Source organism: Pomacea canaliculata, linkage group LG3, assembly GCF_003073045.1.
Source record: "Pomacea canaliculata isolate SZHN2017 linkage group LG3, ASM307304v1, whole genome shotgun sequence".
Classification (NCBI taxonomy): domain Eukaryota; kingdom Metazoa; phylum Mollusca; class Gastropoda; order Architaenioglossa; family Ampullariidae; genus Pomacea; species Pomacea canaliculata.
The window spans coordinates 14,456,272-14,476,195 of NC_037592.1; the positions used below are offsets into that span (position 1 = coordinate 14,456,272).

Below are 19,924 nucleotides of genomic sequence, written 5' to 3' on the forward strand. Positions count from 1 at the left end.
TGCTTATGTGAGTAGCCTCAGGGAAAATCTGTATTTGGCACCTAATGGTTAATGATTGTTTTCTTAATAGGCTTCGTACCATTTCATGTCTGTGCCAAATAGAAGAGAATCATTGTCACACATTTCTTACTCCGGTGATTTATGGGCATAATATTTCCTCATGTACTCGTAGGCATTGATAAAATAAATCTTTTTCTCCTGGCATTGTTTTGAGGAACAGTAGAATGAGACAAGCAAAGTTGCTTTTGATTTATGCAGATTGTGTTGCTTATACTAGAGAATCTTAGACTGGTGTGATATGTTTGTGACGCTATTTCGATACTTGATCTCATCTGAACAACTTTAAAGCTTTAATGTTAGTGTTGATAAAAAACTGTTGACTTTTATTTTACCCCACCACACACCTTTAAGATTAATTTTAATATATGCAGTAATCTGTTGTACAGTGTCTTACTGGTCTTCATTCTGAAAAACTTTTCCTAGACTGTTTTTTTTTATAAAAAGTAATAGTTATCTTGTTTCTTAGGTCAGGAGAAAAACATCAAGCATTGTTTAGAACTACCAGGCAGGTTTTGCTGAGAGAGAATAATTTTATGGTTGTGTGTGTGCATTTGTGTGTGTGTTTGCTTTTGCTGTTCTGTATATTGTCCGTACATTCTTGGTGCCGTTTTGCCTTCGTTGCCTTTCTGACACTTTCTCTTGTTACAAAAATTACTTTAAACATACTGACAATGAACTAATAACTGTTACAAAGTTTTCATAAATTTTTAAAATTCACGCGTTATGTTACCGGTGGAGTTAAAAGATTTATTACATGCTAACCTATCTGCTGATAAAAAGAAAAGAGTTGTATAGTGTGAGTTATTCATTAGGCATGCTTGTAACTGTAGTTCCTGTCATTGTGTGATAAGTGTTACAGTTAGCTATCCTTGTGTCTCTTGCCTTTAGCATTGCTAACTCTTGGTGCATATTTTATTAGCAACGAACAAAGGCTTTGAATGAAGCATTAAATCCTTTGACTATGCATTACCTGGACTGCTGAAAGAGGATCTGCTTGTAACCCACTGCATTATTGTTAGTTTTTACAAAAATTTGGCATTGGTGTAATGCTGAAACAGAGACCCAAAGCTTGCATGGTATATTGTTGGTTTTGTGAGTGCATGTTTTTTGGTGCCTTGCGTTGCATGTCACTGCTGTTGCCTGTCCTTCACCTTGATGTGGTTTGCCATGTCAGCATGTTTGAATCCAATGGTAGTGCCCTTCACCCACCTCACTTCACTGGCATCATTCCCACTTCTGATGCCCACAGCTCTGCTGCTGCCATCGCTGCCCGGAAAGAGAAGGTGAGTTGGGGTGACAATGCCTCAGGTATATTTGTGGTGTTAAATAAAAGGAAAATCAGTGCAAATTTTTGTTCTCTCTGGTTTTATGTAAAGAAATCGTACCTTGTCCTCTGGGAAAAAATGTCAAAGTTGTTAGCTGGGTGCAAAAATTGGTTTATCTAACATTTAAATCATGCTCTTGTCTTTTGGAAGAAGTTTTAGCTTCTTTTAAGAAAATAATTTAGGTATTGTGCTGTTTTTTTAATTTCATTTCATCATGATAGATGTGGAAAAAGTAGTTTCTTTGCTGGGTTCTGTAAACTTTTCACTCTGAAGAGTGCAGCATACTCCAGAGGAATCATAAAAGTGGCGATGGTTTTTCCGATGAAAAGTCTTGAAATTACCAGCAGTTACTTGAGATGGATGACTTTTATACACATGGGTGCAGTAGTTGGTAGGAAGGAGATAGTCTTGAATCCAGTGTGCACATAATGTGACTGTCATTTTTGTGTCACATGTGGGCATTAATTGCACATGACAACCTTCAGGGGAGAAACAAAATCATCATGACACTTTTCTTGGTACATTTTGCAATGATTTTGTGATTTCTTAAAAATAGCCTGGAGAATAAAAGTCCTGTCTTTTTCAAATGTGTGTGCCATTGTTATTCTCATGATTATAGCTGCTTGTTAGACTAGCAAAGTGGACTTCAGTATTTTGCTTTATTTCCCATCAGACTGTGAATGACGTGTAAACATTTATTGTTTTTAAATGTTTCCTTTTGAAAGAACATGCATGCAGTATTTTTGTTGACCTAAGCATTTTGTGGTAATTCTAGTAGTGTTGAGCATGTTTGCAACAATATCTAGGCATAGCTTTATAGACTTCCCAACTTGTTATGTCAACATCCCTGCATGGTCTTGCCTTATAAGTCACACATTAGTGTGCATGTTCTTCACAGAGGATGTCAAACATTTGACACTGTACTCACACACAGAGGATGTCAAACATTTGGCACTTTACTCATGCAGTAAACATGGAAGATTTGCAGTGAAAAGAGAATGGTAAAGGTACATATTGGTAAGAAAGTAATCAGCATAATTTCAGAGAATATCAGACAAACTTTCAACTATTTAAGAATTATTATTATTGTCATTTTTCTGTAGTTTTTTGGTGTCACTATTTTTTCATCTCATTATTGTTGTCATGACAACTCTATGTTTGTGTCAATGCTGCTGCTTAGGCTAGAAGAAAAACTGCCACTCCAGAGGACTTGCTTTATGCTGGCAACACTGAAGCCTGCAAGCCACTTTTGCCAGTTCTGGAGACACCTGAAGAAGAAAAAAGAAACAAGCCTGGCATTATAGATGCCCAGGATGATGATGGAACACCTGTAAAACAAAAAGGTGCTGGAGATGAAGGTTTGGAGCTGCAAGACAAGCTGCTTATGCCTCCTCCAAAGGCTCTTCCAAAACCGACAGCTAACAGGTACAGATGCCACTTTCAAGAGCCTTGTTCCTTTTCACTTAACAGTGGATTGCCAGATGAGTTTGAATCAAAGTTCTGTAATTTCATGTGTAACAGCAGACTGCAAGGCTTCACTTTATTTGGAAAGCATAACTTTATAGCATATTAAGTTGTCCTAAAACTCAAGCAGGACAAATCAATACCTTTCTATGACATCCTCCTGATGAGCAGACATGTTTAGGTTTCAAGAAAGCTGCTTAGCAGTGAGTGTTCTTGTACTAGAGTTCTTAAAGAAAGCGAAGCCTGCTTACCCCATGAGGGAGTCAGGTTGCCTACATTAAGAGTTTTCATCTTCTTCACTATTATTATTGTGGGTTCTAGTCTCTTAAATCTGTTTAGCTTATTATCTTACATTTTTACTACCTGCAGGATTGTTAGTAATCTGTTTGAAATGTTATCTTAAACTTTTCTACCTGCAGGACTGTTAGTACTCTGCCTATTCCATCTCCAACCATAAAAAGACGTGAACTTCGAAGGTCTCCCAGCAGCCCAGAAGCATCACCAGTCATGCAACGCAAAAATACCCCTTCTAATATAACAGATCGCCAGGGTGGTCAGTCCAGCTCTCTGTAAGTAGTTAGCTTCATACGTAGTTATGGAAACAGAACAAAATTTCCTTCTACCTATTCTACATTTAATTTTCTGAAATCAGTCGAATACATGCTTTTTTTTAAAAAGAAGTATACTGTTCTTGATTGGATGAGTTGACAATTAGTCATTTGTCATTGAGAAATTCTTTTAATAAGGTTACTGTGAGCAAATTTTGGGCTATTTTTCATCATTTCATTCTGATCAGGAGACCTGTTTTTAGCAGTGCCAGTTTAGCAACGAAAGTATGACTTCAAAAGCCTTGGTTATACTTGAATATTATTACAGGCATTTGTTGAGAGTAATGAGAGTGTTTATTTGTTTATAGAGACACTTCATCAGATACAACTCCGCCATCTTCCCCTCCAATGTTAAGGCGAAGTGGCCGCAGCAGTGATGATAATGTCTTCTCACGTTTGTCTGGGAATAGTCAGACTTTCAGTCACAATTCTAATAGGTGAGCTTCAGGAAGTATAATTTCAGACAAATGTTGCCACGAAAGTGCTGTGTAAATGTTAATGATGTAAAGTTGTGATGTCCCGCAGATGTGCATTTTATTGTTTGAGATGGTTTAATATGTGTGCATTCTCATGCTTTTCAGGGGGAACATAGTAACAACCAACAGCATAAAAAATGTGGGAAGCAAATCCCCTTTCTTAACATGCACTCACATAGCTGAAGGTCACACCAAAGCAGTGTTGTCTGTGGATGCTACAGATGATAGGATTTTTACAGGCAGTAAAGGTGAGTGTGTCTTGGACATGTGGTTTAGATGACATCGTGGTTTCTACCCACTTCCCTTTTTTTAAGCCATTGAGAAAGAACATGAGGTTTGGCAAATACAAAATGCATGTGTTCTTGCATGGCTCACTGAAATGCTAAAGACTATTGACAAATAAGAGAGGCAAGGCATGTTTTGACCTGACATTAAAGGTCAGAATAGAGTGGTAGGAAAATTTTGGTAGTTGGTTACCAAATGAGAAGTGTGAATTAGCATAGAATAGATCATAAAGGAGCTTACATTTGGAAAATGTCGTGTAACTGTAACTTTAAGATTGCATAATGGATAGTACTAGGAATACTGCTGGGTGTTCACTTGTAGAAACTTATATATGGACAAATGATTTTATTCTGCCTTTCTGCCTTGGAAGATGTGCACAGTTGTTTGGTATAAGATATTCTTCGATTAATATGCCTGCAAGAATTAGCATTTTGAGGATCATCAGAACAAGATAACTGCACTGAATATGAAACTGAATAAGTTCAGTGTTTATTTTTTTTAAAAACTTACATTGGACTTTATTGTCTTGGAGTCTGAAATGCATGTTTGTGGTAGATATTTGCTGTTTTGTGGTAGATATTTGCTGATTTGTGGTGCATGCAATAGTTGATCAGCTGAGTTTATTATACTAATTGCGGATTGTCTTCAACACCTGTAGACCGCACTGCGAAGGTCTGGGACTTAGCAAGTGGCAAGGAGGTGCAATCGCTGGCAGGCCATCCCAACACTGTGCTTCGTGTCAAGTACTGTCCAATCTCCAGACTGATTTTTACTGTTTCACAGTCAGCTGTTCGTGTGTGGGATGTTCGTGTGAGCCCAGCCTCTTGTCTTCGAACCCTGAGGTCAGTAGTGATCTGATGGTAGCACAGGGTTTTAATACAAACTTGTATTACTGGACTGCTGGCAGACGACTTTTTCCTGTTAACTACTAAAACGAGGCTTTGATACTGCAAAGCTTCCGGTTTAGTTACATTCTTTGTTTAGGCTCGCCGAGACTAACAGCAGAGACCTTTGCAAGAAGCTAAGCATTGGTCTTGGCAGGTGTTGAGAGCAGTTGTATAACTTGACAGTTTTATATTAAAACTTTGCAAGCTTTACTTCTTACTGCACTTGATGTTATAAGTTTTTAGCTGAAACATTGCGATGACAAGCATCTAATGGATTTCATAGCTGAACATGTACAGTGATATGTGCAGCTCGTCAGGTCTCACAACGGCTGGGACTACATCATCTGTTAGCAACCGACAGGTGGAGTCGGCATACCGGGAACACAACATTTCCGATGTGGCACTGAATGCAGAGGGCACAACACTGTACTGTGCTGCTGGCAGTGTTGTTCAAATCTGGGACCTTCGCAGGTGATTAGAAAAAGAAGATAGCTGCCCCTTGGTTAAGTATTTAGTTTGCATTTCTGTCACAGTGAGAATTCTTGGCATGGCTAGCATTATGATGAGAGTGAATGTGTTGAAGGTGTAGGTTATTGCCCCAGGATGAAGTAGGCTAATCAAGAGCAAGTCTATTGTCTTGTCACAATGTTGTGTCCAGACCCCACAGATATTGCTTAATTTTGCTCCAGGGTGTATTTGCATCTGTTTCATAACAATGGCTCCAGGGAAAAAGTAACATATGCAGGGTCTGAATATTGCTTTATTATTATGGAGCAACACCTTACCCTTACTTCATAACTATTGGCCCCCATACAAAAACTCTTGGCCAGAGGGTATCTTGTTACCCCTTCGGCTGCCGTACCTACAGCCCTTGGTGAACTTTGATGGACTGGTAGTAGACAATGAATAAGATGTGTACTTGTAGCTGTCAGCTGACCTCTGAAGTGTGCTGCACTTGGCATTGCTTCTGGTCCATAGTTAAAAGTCAGGCATCTTGATTTCCAGCCCTGTCCACTGGCCTCAGGGTAGGAATGAGGGAGGGAACAGATAAAGGGTCAAGATCACATTGCAGAGATGGATGAAGATACTAATGTTTCACCAACACTCCACAGTCTTAAACCCTTTTGTTGTCGTTGACATGAAGCACAGCAGAAGACAGTTAATCGGTTACCTCTGTTTGACAGATATGGACAGATGGGCCGCTTGAGTGGCCATCAAGCCCAGGTGATGGTCCTTGCTGTGGAGAGGGATGGTGGTGCTTCTGGCAATGACCTGGTTATTTCTGGCTCCAAAGACCATTACATTAAGGTGCTTTGTTTTTTGAATCTTAAAACATTTCTGGTTCTTAGTTACTTGTAGGTTTCCTGGAAGACTAGTGAAGCTACATCTCATCTAAAAGTACACTTTTGTAGCATAGAAGAAATAGATCTTTTGAAACTTATGGGTTGTTTTAAAATAAAAAACTTCATGTTTAAAAAATGAAAGTAGAAGGCATTTGGATTGATTGCTTTGATGATGACATTGATATGTTTGTATGATGTTAAGTCGTGATGGTTTAAAGTTGCAGAAGATGTGTTGGTGAATTTCAGGTGTTTGAGGTCATGAAGGATGCAGCAGGAATCTTGAGTCCTAAGTACAACCTGGACCCTCCTCACTACGATGGCATTCAGTCCATGGCCATACAAGGCCACATTCTCTTCAGTGGCTCTCGTGACACTTGCATCAAGAAGTGGGACCTGGCCAGTCAGCAGCTGCAGCAGGTGACAAGCCTGAATACCTCATGAGATTAATTATATTTATCATGTGTGATAATCTACTATAGCCAACAGAGCAGTAATAATCAAATTTTTTTGGTAGGGATAATCATGTAGTGGGAAACTTAGAGCAACATCATCTAAACCTGAATGTGCACACATCGTGTTTGATACCTGTATGACAAAGCATGCCGCTCCCAATTAACCCACCTGACTCCTGAGAGGGTTGGGGAAGGTAAGGCAGCCAGGAAGAGTAGATACCTTATAAAAAACAGTTGGCCCCAAGATCAAACACCTCACTTTCCTCCCACCATAAGGCAGTGGAAGTACCTTTACCATTTTAATCATGTAATTCTTTTCAAAGGGTTAGTCTTTTGTACAGTTACTTGTAATGTTTTGGTAGCTGTAATATTATAATCCTGAGGTAGCATTAATGTAATAATGTGATAAGTAGTTATTTGTAATACTCATGAGAATGATATATTTGCATACTGTCATTCATTTCTTGACTGATGGTTATGCTGCTCTGCTTGGAAATATAATACAGGCCTGTGACATTTCCTGAAAAATTTTCCATGATACTTAAAACAAAAAAAGAGGTTCCTCCTGAGACATTGCATGTTATATTTGCCCTGTGGTCTTTTACACTGATAGTTCCTAGTTTCCTTCTACATTCTTCTCAAAAGGGACAGCATGTAACTTAAATTAACTTGATATTTCTTTTCTTTGTTAGTCAGTGAACTCTGCTCACAAAGACTGGGTGTGTGCACTGGAGTTTCTGCCAGACAGCAGTGTCCTGTTGAGCGGTTGCCGTGGTGGAGTACTTAAAGCTTGGGCTGTTGACACATTCTCTCAGCTTGCAGAAATCCGAGCCCATGCATCTCCCATTAATGCCATTGCCACAAATTCCAGCAAAATCTTCACTGCTTCCAAGTGAGTTTTTTGTGCCTTACCATGTGTAGTTGGATGAGGGTAGAGTGAAAATTTAAACCTAGGCTAGAGAATTCCTTTGTAACTCATGGTTCATACTGTCTTTGAAAGTTGTGTTTATTTTAAAGTCTTGTTTATTGTTCAGTTTGTATAATACCTAGCATTTAAAGCTTGCATCAGTTGTGGAGGAATGTCTTTGCCAGAAGCACAGCACTTGCTATTTTCCTCGTAAAAGACATTTATTATTTTATTATTGTCTTCCAAGTTTTGATCATGTTACTGGCATGTGAATCTTTGACATGTCTTCATAAATGAAATTATGTAAAATATAATTGTAATTTGGAAAAAAATGCCTAATGAATGACTGTTTAATGTCTTGGGATCAGTATGAACCATGTTGTACTTAACTACCATGCATGTGAGCCAGTAGAGTCTTGCATTACTTGCTTCTTCAGTCTATCTACTAACCACCATACTGCACTAAATATAATGTAACAGTATTACAGAAGTGTGGGAAATAAGCATCATATGATCAGTTTCAAAGTGCTACTGTAAAATTTGCGTCTTTTGTCATTTTGTTTATCTACCCCTGAACATACCCTGATCTTGATTTGGGAGTTTCACTTCTTTATAATTCAGTAAATATTAATAAAAGAAGTTAGAGATTAGATACAAAATATGTTAGATATGATAATAATTGGCTTTGTAAAGTGCATTTGCCTGTAAGGATAGGAACTCAATGCACTTTGCACCAAAGACTACAAATAAATAGACAGTTAACTATACAATAGAGGTAAATCAATAAACAGATATCACCATGGGGAAAAAACCTCATCAGAAACAATTGAGGGGATGAAGAATTTAGGAGTGGGCATGGGGGAAGAATGTATCACTGTATGTGACTATGTGAGTCCAAGGTTCTGTTTGGATTGAATCTTTGCTAAAAGTAATACACATCTAAAACTAATAACAGCAAAGACCCATTTTGGAAAATCTTCAGAAAATAATGTCCATGAGATTAGGAGAATATTGACTCGCGATGATCAGCTAGAGGTGATCATCACTAGAGTTAATTTACTGCAGCGGAAGATTGCTGCTGTGAAAACAATGCGACCAAAGGGAATGAAGTAAGTGTGAGTGAAAATTTGGTAAATCTATGAAAACATGCACACAGAGCAGTAGTACTGATGATTACAACAGCAAGTTACCATATATGAAAGCTGGTTTTATAGTATTTAAAAAAAAAACCAAACATGTTGCTGGTGGCACACGTTCACTGCATACTTGATTTTAAAACACAGAATCTAGGATACTTCGTGTTCTGGGGGTAGATCAACAGCTAGATAATGGACACCCAAATAGTACAGTAGCACTTAACATAAAAAGATGTGTGGCTACAGAAAGTACTGGGCCTTACGGACATCTGTTTGTGGGTGATTATATGTGAATGATGCTTTTTTGCTCATATGACTAGTGTCACTAGTTACTAATGCTTGTGACCTCTGCTTCCTCTCAACCATCCACACATCTGGCATATGAATGCAGCTGCTAGGTTGTAATTAGGGCAAAACAATTTGAGCATGGAGTAAGTTTGCAAAATACTCTAATAAAAATAATTTAAATGAAATAATGTCCTGACAGTAAGACACACTGCTCCTTGCTCTTGCAGTGACACAGACGTGCGTGTGTGGCAGCCACGTGTCTAACTTCATGGTGTCGGGCGCAATCTTGTGATTTGTTCATCAGCACCCTTGCCTGTATATCATTCAGCTCCCGTCAGTCCATAATTTTTGTTTAGCTAATGGGAAAACTTTGATGTAGGAGCGAGACAGTGATGTTCATATCTGTGAGGGAGGTGTGAGAAAATGTGTGTAATCTAGGTGAATGATTGGCGTGTATAAGGGTGGTGAGATGTGTCTATGAACTAGATCAGGGGTGGAGAACTTCTAGTCAGCTGGCCATATAAGGCCCTCAAAATCATTTGATCCGGCCCTGCCAAGGCAGCGAAACTATGACTTGATCAAACATAGGCTAAATTTTCAACTGATAATTTTTTATGGCCTGCGAGTGATCTTATAAATATCCAAATGACCCTCAGAGGAAAAAAAGTTCTCTATCCCTAAATTAGGTGCTCATTTCTGTGATATTCACTAGGACCACTTATTTGAAAGTCACAGTTTGCTGTGGAACAGTGCTGGAGAATTATTGCAGTAATGAAGGGCATGTGCTTGAGTGTGTTTCATCACTATGTAAAGTGTACTACTAACGTGCAATAGGAGCAGAAGGTTACACGGATGTTCCTACTACAAGTGTGAGTTGGCTGTTTATAATCAGTGCTGCTTTTTGTGCAATTGTGTTTATATTTATGCAATTGTGATAAAACCTTAATTCTCATCATCTGCCATCCCTTAAAAAAGTATTACATGTATTTTCCATTTTTTCCTTGTTGGTACATGCTTGTATTGTTGTTATGAATGCAGTCTGTGATCAGGGTAGGTTCTTTTTCTGCTATGCTAATTTATTGTTCAAAATCTGTTGGATACAACTATGAACCACATGAAAGTAAACGTGCACCAGGTTCTTGCTTCATGGGCCATCAGGCAAAGTGCTGGGAAAAATCTTGTTATGGGAGACAACAAAATTTCATATTCAAAGCCAGTCCTTTCTAGTAGTTTTTTTTTTGTGAAGCATGCTATGCTATTTGCTTCTGCACTTGTATTTGAAAGTATTTTTTCATTTGATGGAAAATAAAGATTTATTAAGAGGTAATGTGTATGCGTAGCCATTGCTGCTGTCATGGACTATGATTAGTATTTTGGGTTTAACTTGTTGCTGGTGTTTCCTCTTTATTAAGTTGTAGGAATATATATTTCATCTTGTTTGTCAGTGCACATTATTCTTTTACCTCAACTGAGAACATTTAAAATAATTTTTTTTTGCATCTCGAGTGTTTGTGGGTTTTCATTTTATTTCCTTCTTTTGTATAAATCTCTGCTGTGGATACCTTCCTGTGGGCCTCCCCATCTGTTTGCTGATCATCTTCTCCATAACTGCATCTCACTTCACTCAGTGACCATACTGTTGGCATATGGAGACAAAGATCCAGTCAAGACCTTTCCGACAGTTCTGACATTGGTGACGATCACCTTAGCACATCACCCCAATGAAAGGCAGCAGGCATGACTGCATGGTGTTTTGTGACAGGGCAGTTCCATGACCAGTTTGTATTTTTGAGTTTGAAAGACCAAAATTATGAATGTAACTTGCACATGAATTGTAAGATATTGCACTCAAGATGGTTGTTGGTTGAAATAATCATTAAAACAGTCGTTTTGTATTCCGGTTGCTGGGTCACGTCAGTTGTGGGTTGTGACTCCTGATCTGCAGAGTGTTTTGTTATTCATGTAAATCTAGGACCCGAGTGCTATGGCCCATATGCAGCTTTTGTTTAAAAGTTAGTCATTCCAAAAATCATGATATAAGCAATTTCTTTATAAGAAACATTCCCATCATATTTTATATAAATGTGTTATAGCCATGACATACAAAGCTTGCTTTTGTATTGTTATAGGGTGTCCTCGATGTAATATTGAGAAATGTGATGTTCAGGTGAATCTTTCTACCATTTTTTTTTTCAGTAGACTTAAAACTCATTATGTGTTGATATTTGCTCTTTAAGGGTAGTAATACAGAATTTATTCAATGCAAATATGTTGCCTGTATAGAATAATGTGATATGCTTAGTGCACTGCGGGTCGATGAAGTGACCTAAACTTGCAAGTTGATATTTGGAATCCACCATCTTTTTTTCAGGAAGCAGTAGGCAAAAATATCACTAGTCTTTGCCTGTGCAAGAGAAGCAGGTTTCAGGACTGAGGATTGTAAGAATTATTTTTCAAGAAAAGTCAGCTGTTGGAAAGGGTATTAAACTATTGAAAGATGTTCTAGTCTTTTGAACCCGTGCCAAGAGCTGTTGGATGTAAGAGACATTCAATACTGACATAAGTTACTTTTTTGTGTAAACAAAGGTTTCTTCTCTAGACATTCTCTTATCAGTGCATTTTTATTAGCATTCAAGAGGTAAAGGCTTGAGTTTGTGAAAGGGTTTTATCTTTCTCAGCTTCCATCATCCACCCCAGTTTCAATCAGCTACATTCCTCTTGCTTCCAAGGTTCTTTTGACATGGGTCATGGACATAGGTTGTTTTTTTTTTTTTTGTAAGAATCAGTCATATCTCTCAGGGCATATTGTAGTGATATCACAATGTCTACACAAACCTGTGCATGCACATAAAAAATACTTTAAAAAAACCTCCAAAACTCTGTCCATATTACCTCACTGGTGAAGGTTTTATTGTACTAAGGTATCTGCACACCCAGCCTTTCCCCATCTCCATTCCATACTCTTAAAAAGGATACCTCTCACATCTAGTCGAACATGACTATCACTCATTAGATATGGTGTCTTAAACTGTCAATGGAAAAACTGTTCCTATTTATTTTGGAGTGCATGGTGTACCCTCATGTGAGCGAGCATCTTTGACAAGATCTGTAGAGAACTGTTGTTACCCAAGATAACATTATGTTAAAGATTGGTGCTGTGCTCCAAATAAAATATTTTTCTACATTTCAGAAAAAATGCTTTCTCGTTATTTTTGTTCATGTAATTGAGAGAAACTTCATTGTGAAACAACCCCCATGTTTTGTGGGAGATTGCAGTGGGCACATACTAGAATTGTTCATTGAGACTAGAATCTAGTCACTCACAAAATTCAAGCATTTAAAAAAAAGTCATGAAAAGAATTGGAAAAAACTCAACCTAAATTGTAGTTACAATTCAAAATATGTAGAAATCAGCTTTTCCTACCCTCGAGACCCACACAAGGTCCAAACCTGTTGTCACATTTTCCAGACCTACTTTAACATCCACCAGCAATTAGCTAATTATGATAAATGTGTGAGAATTTTCATGATTTTTTTTTTCTATCTGCCAGTTCAAACACAATCTCCACCAAAGGACAACACAGAGAACTTAAAAAAATTCATGATTTGTGCTAAGGGATGCAATTTTGTTTGAAATGGTTCACCTAGCCCTACTTGCACTCAAACATTACCTGTGAAGTTATTACTGGATTGTCAAAGACTGTAGACTGCAAGAGGTGAATGACTTCAAGTTTTCCAACAGTCTTAAAATAATAATAAAAAAAAACAAAAACAACCCAACAAAAATCCCCTCTGAATATTGCATGACAAGATCCTATCTTGACTGTTCTACAGTGGATGATATGACCTTTTTTGTTGCCAGCTACTTTAGTCACATTTTACCATCACTTTATTTTGAAGATAAAGTTTTAGTGACTGTGCCCAGAATCTTTCATTCTTCTATTGAGCATCACTTTTATGCACCATTGTGAACAAAGAAGAGGTCATACAAATTTGGGAGTAATTCAGGAATAATATGGTTATGGAAATTACACTTTCCTGGAAGTCAACACAGATGTAAAAATATTTTTTATGAAAAAAAAAAAAAGAAAATAAAAATAACACTGAAAATGTTTTAGAAAATGGCTGGCTGTAACAGTTCCTCTGACAAGTTTTACGATCGACTCTGATCGACTTTTTTCAGTCAAAATTAAAGAAATAAAAAATCAGTGTGAAAATGTCCAACTAGAGAAACATTTGGCAAAACCAAGAACAAATCTTGAACATCATAAAAAATTTATTCAAGCATGTTGTAGATTACATATTTCACAACTTCAAAAATATCACTTTAAAAAGCACAAGGTGAACAAAAAGGAATGGCCAAGGTATGAATCGGTTCCCTTTGGTCCTTAACATTGCACACCCTCCTAAAAAGAGAAGGGTGGCCTGAGAGAAAAAAAAGTGCAGTCTTCTTTCTTGATGAAACATCTGTTCAGCTGCCTATTTACATAGCCTGATAGCTCGCTCATGTCTTCTGCAAATATTGTGTTATGAAAACAGCTGTTTCTCATTACTTAAAATAAAAGAAAAAAATTCAACAATGGAAGACTTTAGAAATAAGTCTTTGCAGAAACACCTTACAGGTTCATCTGAATCTGAACTTTCTAGGTCTTAGCATGGAAAATGCTGACTTAAACACAATTCAGTGGTCTTATTACAGGGTTATACACAAAAAGAAAATACATAACAACTAAAGCCTCCTGCAATGGATACAAACTTGCTTTCTATAGAGGCATCTATTACTGAAAAAAAAACCCCAACTAAAAACACAATGATCATGCCAAATAAATTTAATGAGTGATGAGTAAGCATTAGTCTATGAAACATTATTGAAACCTTCCATTACTATTCTGGAGCCAAAATCTATCCTAAAAAGGGTTATCAAACAGAAACGCACACAAAAATGATTCCCTTAAATCTGTAAAATCCATTTCATGCAAGGGTACTTGCCACACATTAATGTTTGTGTATCAAGACCCCAAGCATAAAATCATACCTATGAAGGAGTTCTCAAGCACAACTTCAAAGGAAAAATGGAAAATTTCCTGAAAATGCTTGCAATTTATTGCTAAAAAAATAATTTGGGCATACTTTAGGACATTTAGTTGAGCTGTTAGAATATTCCAATATTTCTTTAATCTTAATAAAAACTTTCAGCCTACTTATATTTTGAGCATGCCAATTAATGCTTTCTGGTTATTGCAAGCTCTGTTGTTGATAATATACCTGATCCTGTTTTTTCTTCTATATAAATTTGTTTTCTCTGGTCTATCAAATATACTATCTAAAAGCCATCTGCAGAAAAATTATTTCAGAATATGCATGTGGATGCACACTGCAGATTTAGAATACTTTTGTTTCTTTGTTTAAGAATTACTGTCAACAGTGCCTGCAGCAGTTCAATGAGATATAAATGAACGGTAGGTGAGGGACAAGACAAACTGAAAAAAATGATATTTTCTTAGTGGCTAGAAGTTTGACTAACAAAAAGAACCAGGTAATATAAAGGGTTTTCCGTAATACATGCTGGAGATGTGTTAGTATATGTACCAATATTTTTCTTGTGAATTTAAGCACAAAAGACATGTGATTAAGAAAACTCTTAGATTTCTCTTGTATCAAAAATATATTTTAAAAACATTAGATTCATCTTGTTTGCTGTTCCTTACAATGTCACACATTTTTTCCAAATCAAAAAAAAAAAATGTTATATTTGCCTGTCCTAATTAAAAAAAAGCAACAAAAGCTTGAGTCTTGTGGATGGATTCATATCTGGAATGTTAATTGTTTTGTGGGTCACAAAGAACATGCATTATACAAAAATAGGACAGAGTGTTACTTGGTAAAGTATCCAATATAAAAATTGCAATAGACGTCTTTGCAAAATCTATAACAAAGTCCTGACAAAAGCAATCTAAAGTTCAACATGGACTTTCTTTAGAATGCTGGATGCAATATCAAAATACTTCACAACACTTTACATAGAAAATCTAGTCAAAAACAGGTCCTGTATTGTCTCACTGCTTTGGAAGGAAAAACATTACTTCGTGGTACTGTTGGATCAACAACAGGACACAAGATGCTATTCTCCTTTCCAAATATCACAGGCAGGATTTGTTGCTTCGCTCATCAAAAACAAGTTCATTATCACAGGTTAACATGCAGGGTGTGAATGCCTAATACATGCTGCCAAAAAGTACCTGGTTGTCTCTGCTGCAAAACCGAGGTACATGTCTGTTGACCTGTAGCTATCCCCTGATTGCTTTTCTGGTCATGCATCCTTTGGACACTCTCTTTATGGCACATCGTACAGGATGGGGTTATTCATTGCTGGCGAAAAACGTCATACACTGTTGATTGTGAGTCATCTGTGGGCCTTTATACAAGTCATAACAAGTTCCTAAATCTGAATGATGCTGCTGATTGTACAGAAGCTACAGTTTTCTTGACACTGCTGTTCTTCAAAATGGTAGCGAGGATGAGAGCTTTTGTGCACGAGTTGATTCTGAGATGGTGATGGATTCTGTGTGGCAGATGAACCAACATTCTGCAAAATAGCCTTGTCAGAATTTTTGCATTGGTTTGTGCCAGTTGTTTTTGTCATTGTCTGTGGTTGCTGATAAGTATATAAGGCCTGTCCTAAATCTAACTCTCTGTTCACCACATTCTGCTCAGCTATCCCAGAAGTGTTCCCAGAATTTGCATTCATCTGCGGCACTGACTTGATGAAACAGCAAAATTTGTTAACATCCAGAGTTGTTCTGGAAGCTCCTGCCAGCATAGTGTGCTGACCAGTGTTGTGGCTGATATTCTGGTGGTGGAATTCTGTAGACTGATTGAGTGTGTGAACCAGATGTCTTGTGTCATAGCCCCCATCTTCCTGTGTCAAAGTTTGTTTTGGGTAACCCTGGAACTTATTGTTACTACAAGGGGACTACACTTTAGGTGAAAGTGCTGAGGGCTAAGATTAAAAGAAGGGGCTTCATACATATCCAATAGATTTGACTCCTGAAAGTAGTCATTAGGATTCTGTACCAGGCCTATTTCATCTTTTATACTCATAGGGTGGCCCCCTGATTTAGCTAACTCAAGATGACACCTCCCAGCCCACCCCCACCTGCTTGGTGGAGTTTTCAATTCGGGCAAGAACCCATCATCAAAGTCAGCTGAACTAGTCAAATCTTTGACACGATGAAAGTCAGCCTTTTCCAGATTGTTGCCCGACACAGGGAGAAACATATGTGGAGGTGAGGCAGACACAAAGATGTCAGCCATATTTTCAAAAAATGTGCTCACAGGACTGAGAGGCAAAACATCCACAACTGGAGATGTTCGGGGTTGCTGCAGTGAGGCAGTGGACTGGTTGCGGATAGGGGTTGAGGTTTCAGGTGGCGCAGTCAAGGAGTCTCCAAGTGATACAGAGATGTTGTGTTGCTGAGCTACATCACAGTCCAAGTCAATAGGGTTGACAGTAGGCATGCAAGGCAAGCTGAAGAAGTCCATGTTGGAGGAACCTAGCACAGGTGAGACTGGCAAGGCCATTTTAGCTCTCTTCCTAGGCTGTATTGTAACACTGGAAGAATCTTCACTTGGGAATACTTGTGAAGATGCTGCTTCTACAATTAATCCTTGGTTAAAATTATTTCACCATCCAAGAAGTTAGTTGCAATGTCGTTTTCATGACAGTGCTTAGGGTAAACTTGTTTACGCCGAGTTCTGCTCTTTGATATGTGACCCTCGTCCGATGTCAAGATCTCAAATCCTGCACTGTCTTCCTCCTCTGAAAAGGGTCGCCTGTACCATGAACAGCCATTAGACCTTTTACTCAAAGCAGGTGAAAAATCTAATGAACGTACCACTGTTTCAGAGAAATGAGAAGCACATGGCCCACACATTCTTGTCTTTTCTCCATCACTCTGAGACGTTGCAGTAGGGACAGATGTGGCAGGCAATGAACTTGAGTGTCCACCTTTCTGGCTAGATTTCCCACATACTTGGGTCTGTATCCAGACCTCCAGGTCTGTCCCACCAGGCACTCCTCTGCTGCATTTTTTACGCTCACTCACTTTTGTTGACTTTTTATTACCCACATTCCTTGTTTTTGTCTTGTCTGCTGACACCCAAGCTCTGGTCTTGTAAGCTGCTGGTAGAGACACAGTTGCTATTCAAGGAATTGGAAGCTTGGGCACTGGCAAAACCACAGGGTTGGTAGTCATTGAAGTAGGAAGAGCATTAACTGCACTAGATTGAAGGCCAACAGATGAAGATTCAGGAAATGTAATAGAAGACAAGGAAGCTGAAGAAGGGGCAACTGGCAAGCAGACAACAGCATAGGCTGGCAAGCCTGAAATTTTGACGCGATGGGCACGCAACCTGCAAAATATAAAAATGAGACATTGCCCCGGATAGAGAATATTGTTCAAAGTTTAAAATAAACAAGAAAAAGTCACTGTTAGGTACATGCACATAAAAAGTGTTATCTTTTAATAGCAAAATAAATAAATGATTTTATACAAATGGAAGATTGCAACGACATTTATCTCAACAGCACAGTCTGTAGGACTGGCACTTCTTACTGAAGGGGGAAATTAAATCACTGGCCTTTACACTCAAATGTCACACATAAGGTATTTTGTGACGAGCTCAGCTTATCTTTGCAACTCACCAATATCAGTCTAAACTTTAAAAAAAGCAACATATTAATAGATTACATTTCTTCCCCAGCTTCATGATCTCTATTATACCCACCAGATCTGTGACTTTTAGTAGGCTGGGTGCATGATTTAGCCTTTTCAGCCTTGCAAATCCAGTAGCTACCATTCTTTTTGGAAGAGCTAGGGTCATTCACTTTCTCAAAACATGAATACATAGACAAGTTCTGGCGGATAGTACTCTGTTAGATAAACAATCATAGATATATTGAATTGTTATTACCCTCTAGTATTTTTTTATGTCACAATACTACAATAAAATATCTAGTTTTTTTCATACCAACACAGAATGCTCCCATGAAAAAACGTTTAAAACCATATGCTTTATATAACCAGTAATTTCATGTATTCAGAAAAGAAAGTCCCAAAATGTCATAGCATAAACATTTTCCGAGAAATATTGCTGAGAAAACATTTTGTTAAAAATTGATAATCTTATAGTTGTGGAAGAGAGAAGCTTTAAATGAAATTGCCTGAGAAAATATTTACAAGAAATTTAGCATTACCTTCCATCCAGAGCTGATCCTATGTCTGTAATATGGAAAATTATCTTCAATCCATTTGCAGATTTCTTTAACCTTCATACCTTTCATTGCTGGGTTGCTAGTGCAAGCTTAATCAGACTAACAAATGTGTGAGGTGGTCGCTTAGTTTTCTCTGCATCTGATTCTGCCTAAAAAGCAAATAACAAAACAGCATGCATTATCAATGTGCATGAAAGTAGATACAATAACTGCTCAAATAATGATTACAATAAACCTAGACAATTGTTTAAAACAGTGTCTTCAAAGACTGATTTCATTATTCCTGTATGTTATATTGGGATCTCAGGTAATGTAACCAACTTGTGTGACAGAATTGTGGATTGGAACAAGGAAAGAAGAGATAAGTAAATAAGGGAAGGGTTTGGTTATCTAACTAATTGGGTAGCATATCTGAAAAACTTGTTTTCGTAAAAACTATTGGAAGACCCTCGTTAAAGATGTTTTTTTTTTGAACACAAAACAAAACAAAAAACAACCCTAAGTTAACCATCTACTAGCTCCATAAGTGTTATTGTTACTATCACAACCATTTAATACTTGGCACACGTACCAGAGAGAGGCTGGCTGAAAGACTGATTGCTTGAGACAGAAAAAAAAGTCAATATGTGCAAGCTTCTTCTCCCCCAACCCACACAATCCAAGTACCCAATAATAATATGGAGACATCAGATACATGTCTTTCTTTTCAGAATGTGGTTTCAGTACATCACAATGAAGACTTTTTGGTAGGTGCTGGAATGTCTTCTGTCACTCATACAGACACGCAGATCTTCTTGTTGCCATTACAATCAAACCCCCCCCCCAAAAAAAAAAAAAAAACAACAAACTTTGCAAGTTTGGGCTAAATGGATTAAGGCACTGAAAAAATAAACCCCTTTTTTTTTCTGAAATAGTTTACTTAGAATATCAGTATTCCAATTTGAAAGTGTGGGAGGGGTATTAAGGTACTAAAGATGTCACTCAACACAACCAAAAAACAACAACCAAAAAACCAACCCCCCCACACCCACATGATGTTCAACAATCAGCCCAGACCTATGTTTCAGACATAAAGTAAATGGTACAATGAAAATATCAAATGTTGAGCATAAACAATTTACACCCAACTTAACCTCTACTTTCAACAGTCAAGCAATGTCAGCTGGTCTTCTATGGCCATATGACCTTGCACGACACCTTGTCACAGACCATCCTTCAAGGCACCTTGGAAGGTGGTTGACTCCGTGGTGGCCAAAGAAAAAAACGGCTTACGAACGTCAAAGACTGGACTGGTTGTCATGTACAGGACCCGCTCACCATCGCCCAAAATAAGGAAGAGTGGCAGGCCCTTTCAGGTTCCACATCCATCCAAGTACTCCCCCCAAACCACTGCTCAATATATTAGATTGGCTTCGTAAG

At 37.9% G+C, this 19,924-nt stretch overlaps 2 protein-coding genes across 5 annotated transcripts in view; one reads left to right on the forward strand and one right to left on the reverse strand.

The window, feature by feature from the left end:
- Positions 1 to 12,427, forward strand: part of LOC112559022 (kinesin-like protein KIF21A) — a 29,569-nt gene extending 17,142 nt beyond the window's left edge. The window contains exons 22-32 of one of the 4 annotated variants that reach the window (XM_025229842.1): positions 1,256 to 1,343; positions 2,566 to 2,810; positions 3,269 to 3,418; positions 3,766 to 3,894; positions 4,039 to 4,181; positions 4,877 to 5,060; positions 5,415 to 5,576; positions 6,290 to 6,413; positions 6,695 to 6,865; positions 7,593 to 7,792; positions 10,860 to 12,427. In XM_025229842.1, the coding sequence (XP_025085627.1) occupies positions 1,256 to 1,343; positions 2,566 to 2,810; positions 3,269 to 3,418; positions 3,766 to 3,894; positions 4,039 to 4,181; positions 4,877 to 5,060; positions 5,415 to 5,576; positions 6,290 to 6,413; positions 6,695 to 6,865; positions 7,593 to 7,792; positions 10,860 to 10,956 (1,693 nt within the window). In that variant the 3' untranslated portion in view covers positions 10,957 to 12,427. Of the gene's footprint in view, positions 1 to 1,234; positions 1,344 to 2,565; positions 2,811 to 3,268; positions 3,419 to 3,765; positions 3,895 to 4,038; positions 4,182 to 4,876; positions 5,061 to 5,414; positions 5,577 to 6,289; positions 6,414 to 6,694; positions 6,866 to 7,592; positions 7,793 to 9,458 lie in introns of all 4 variants that reach the window. The other 3 variants (XM_025229846.1, XM_025229844.1, XM_025229845.1) reach the window with 3 other exon arrangements.
- Positions 11,443 to 18,654, reverse strand: LOC112559023 (the record flags this gene model as incomplete). The annotated part of the gene is given in 3 exon segments (XM_025229847.1): positions 11,443 to 17,643; positions 18,019 to 18,163; positions 18,488 to 18,654. A coding segment is annotated over 1 exon segment (84 nt), but the record flags the coding sequence as incomplete, so codon positions are not given.
- Between the last annotated feature and the right edge of the window lie 1,270 nt (positions 18,655 to 19,924).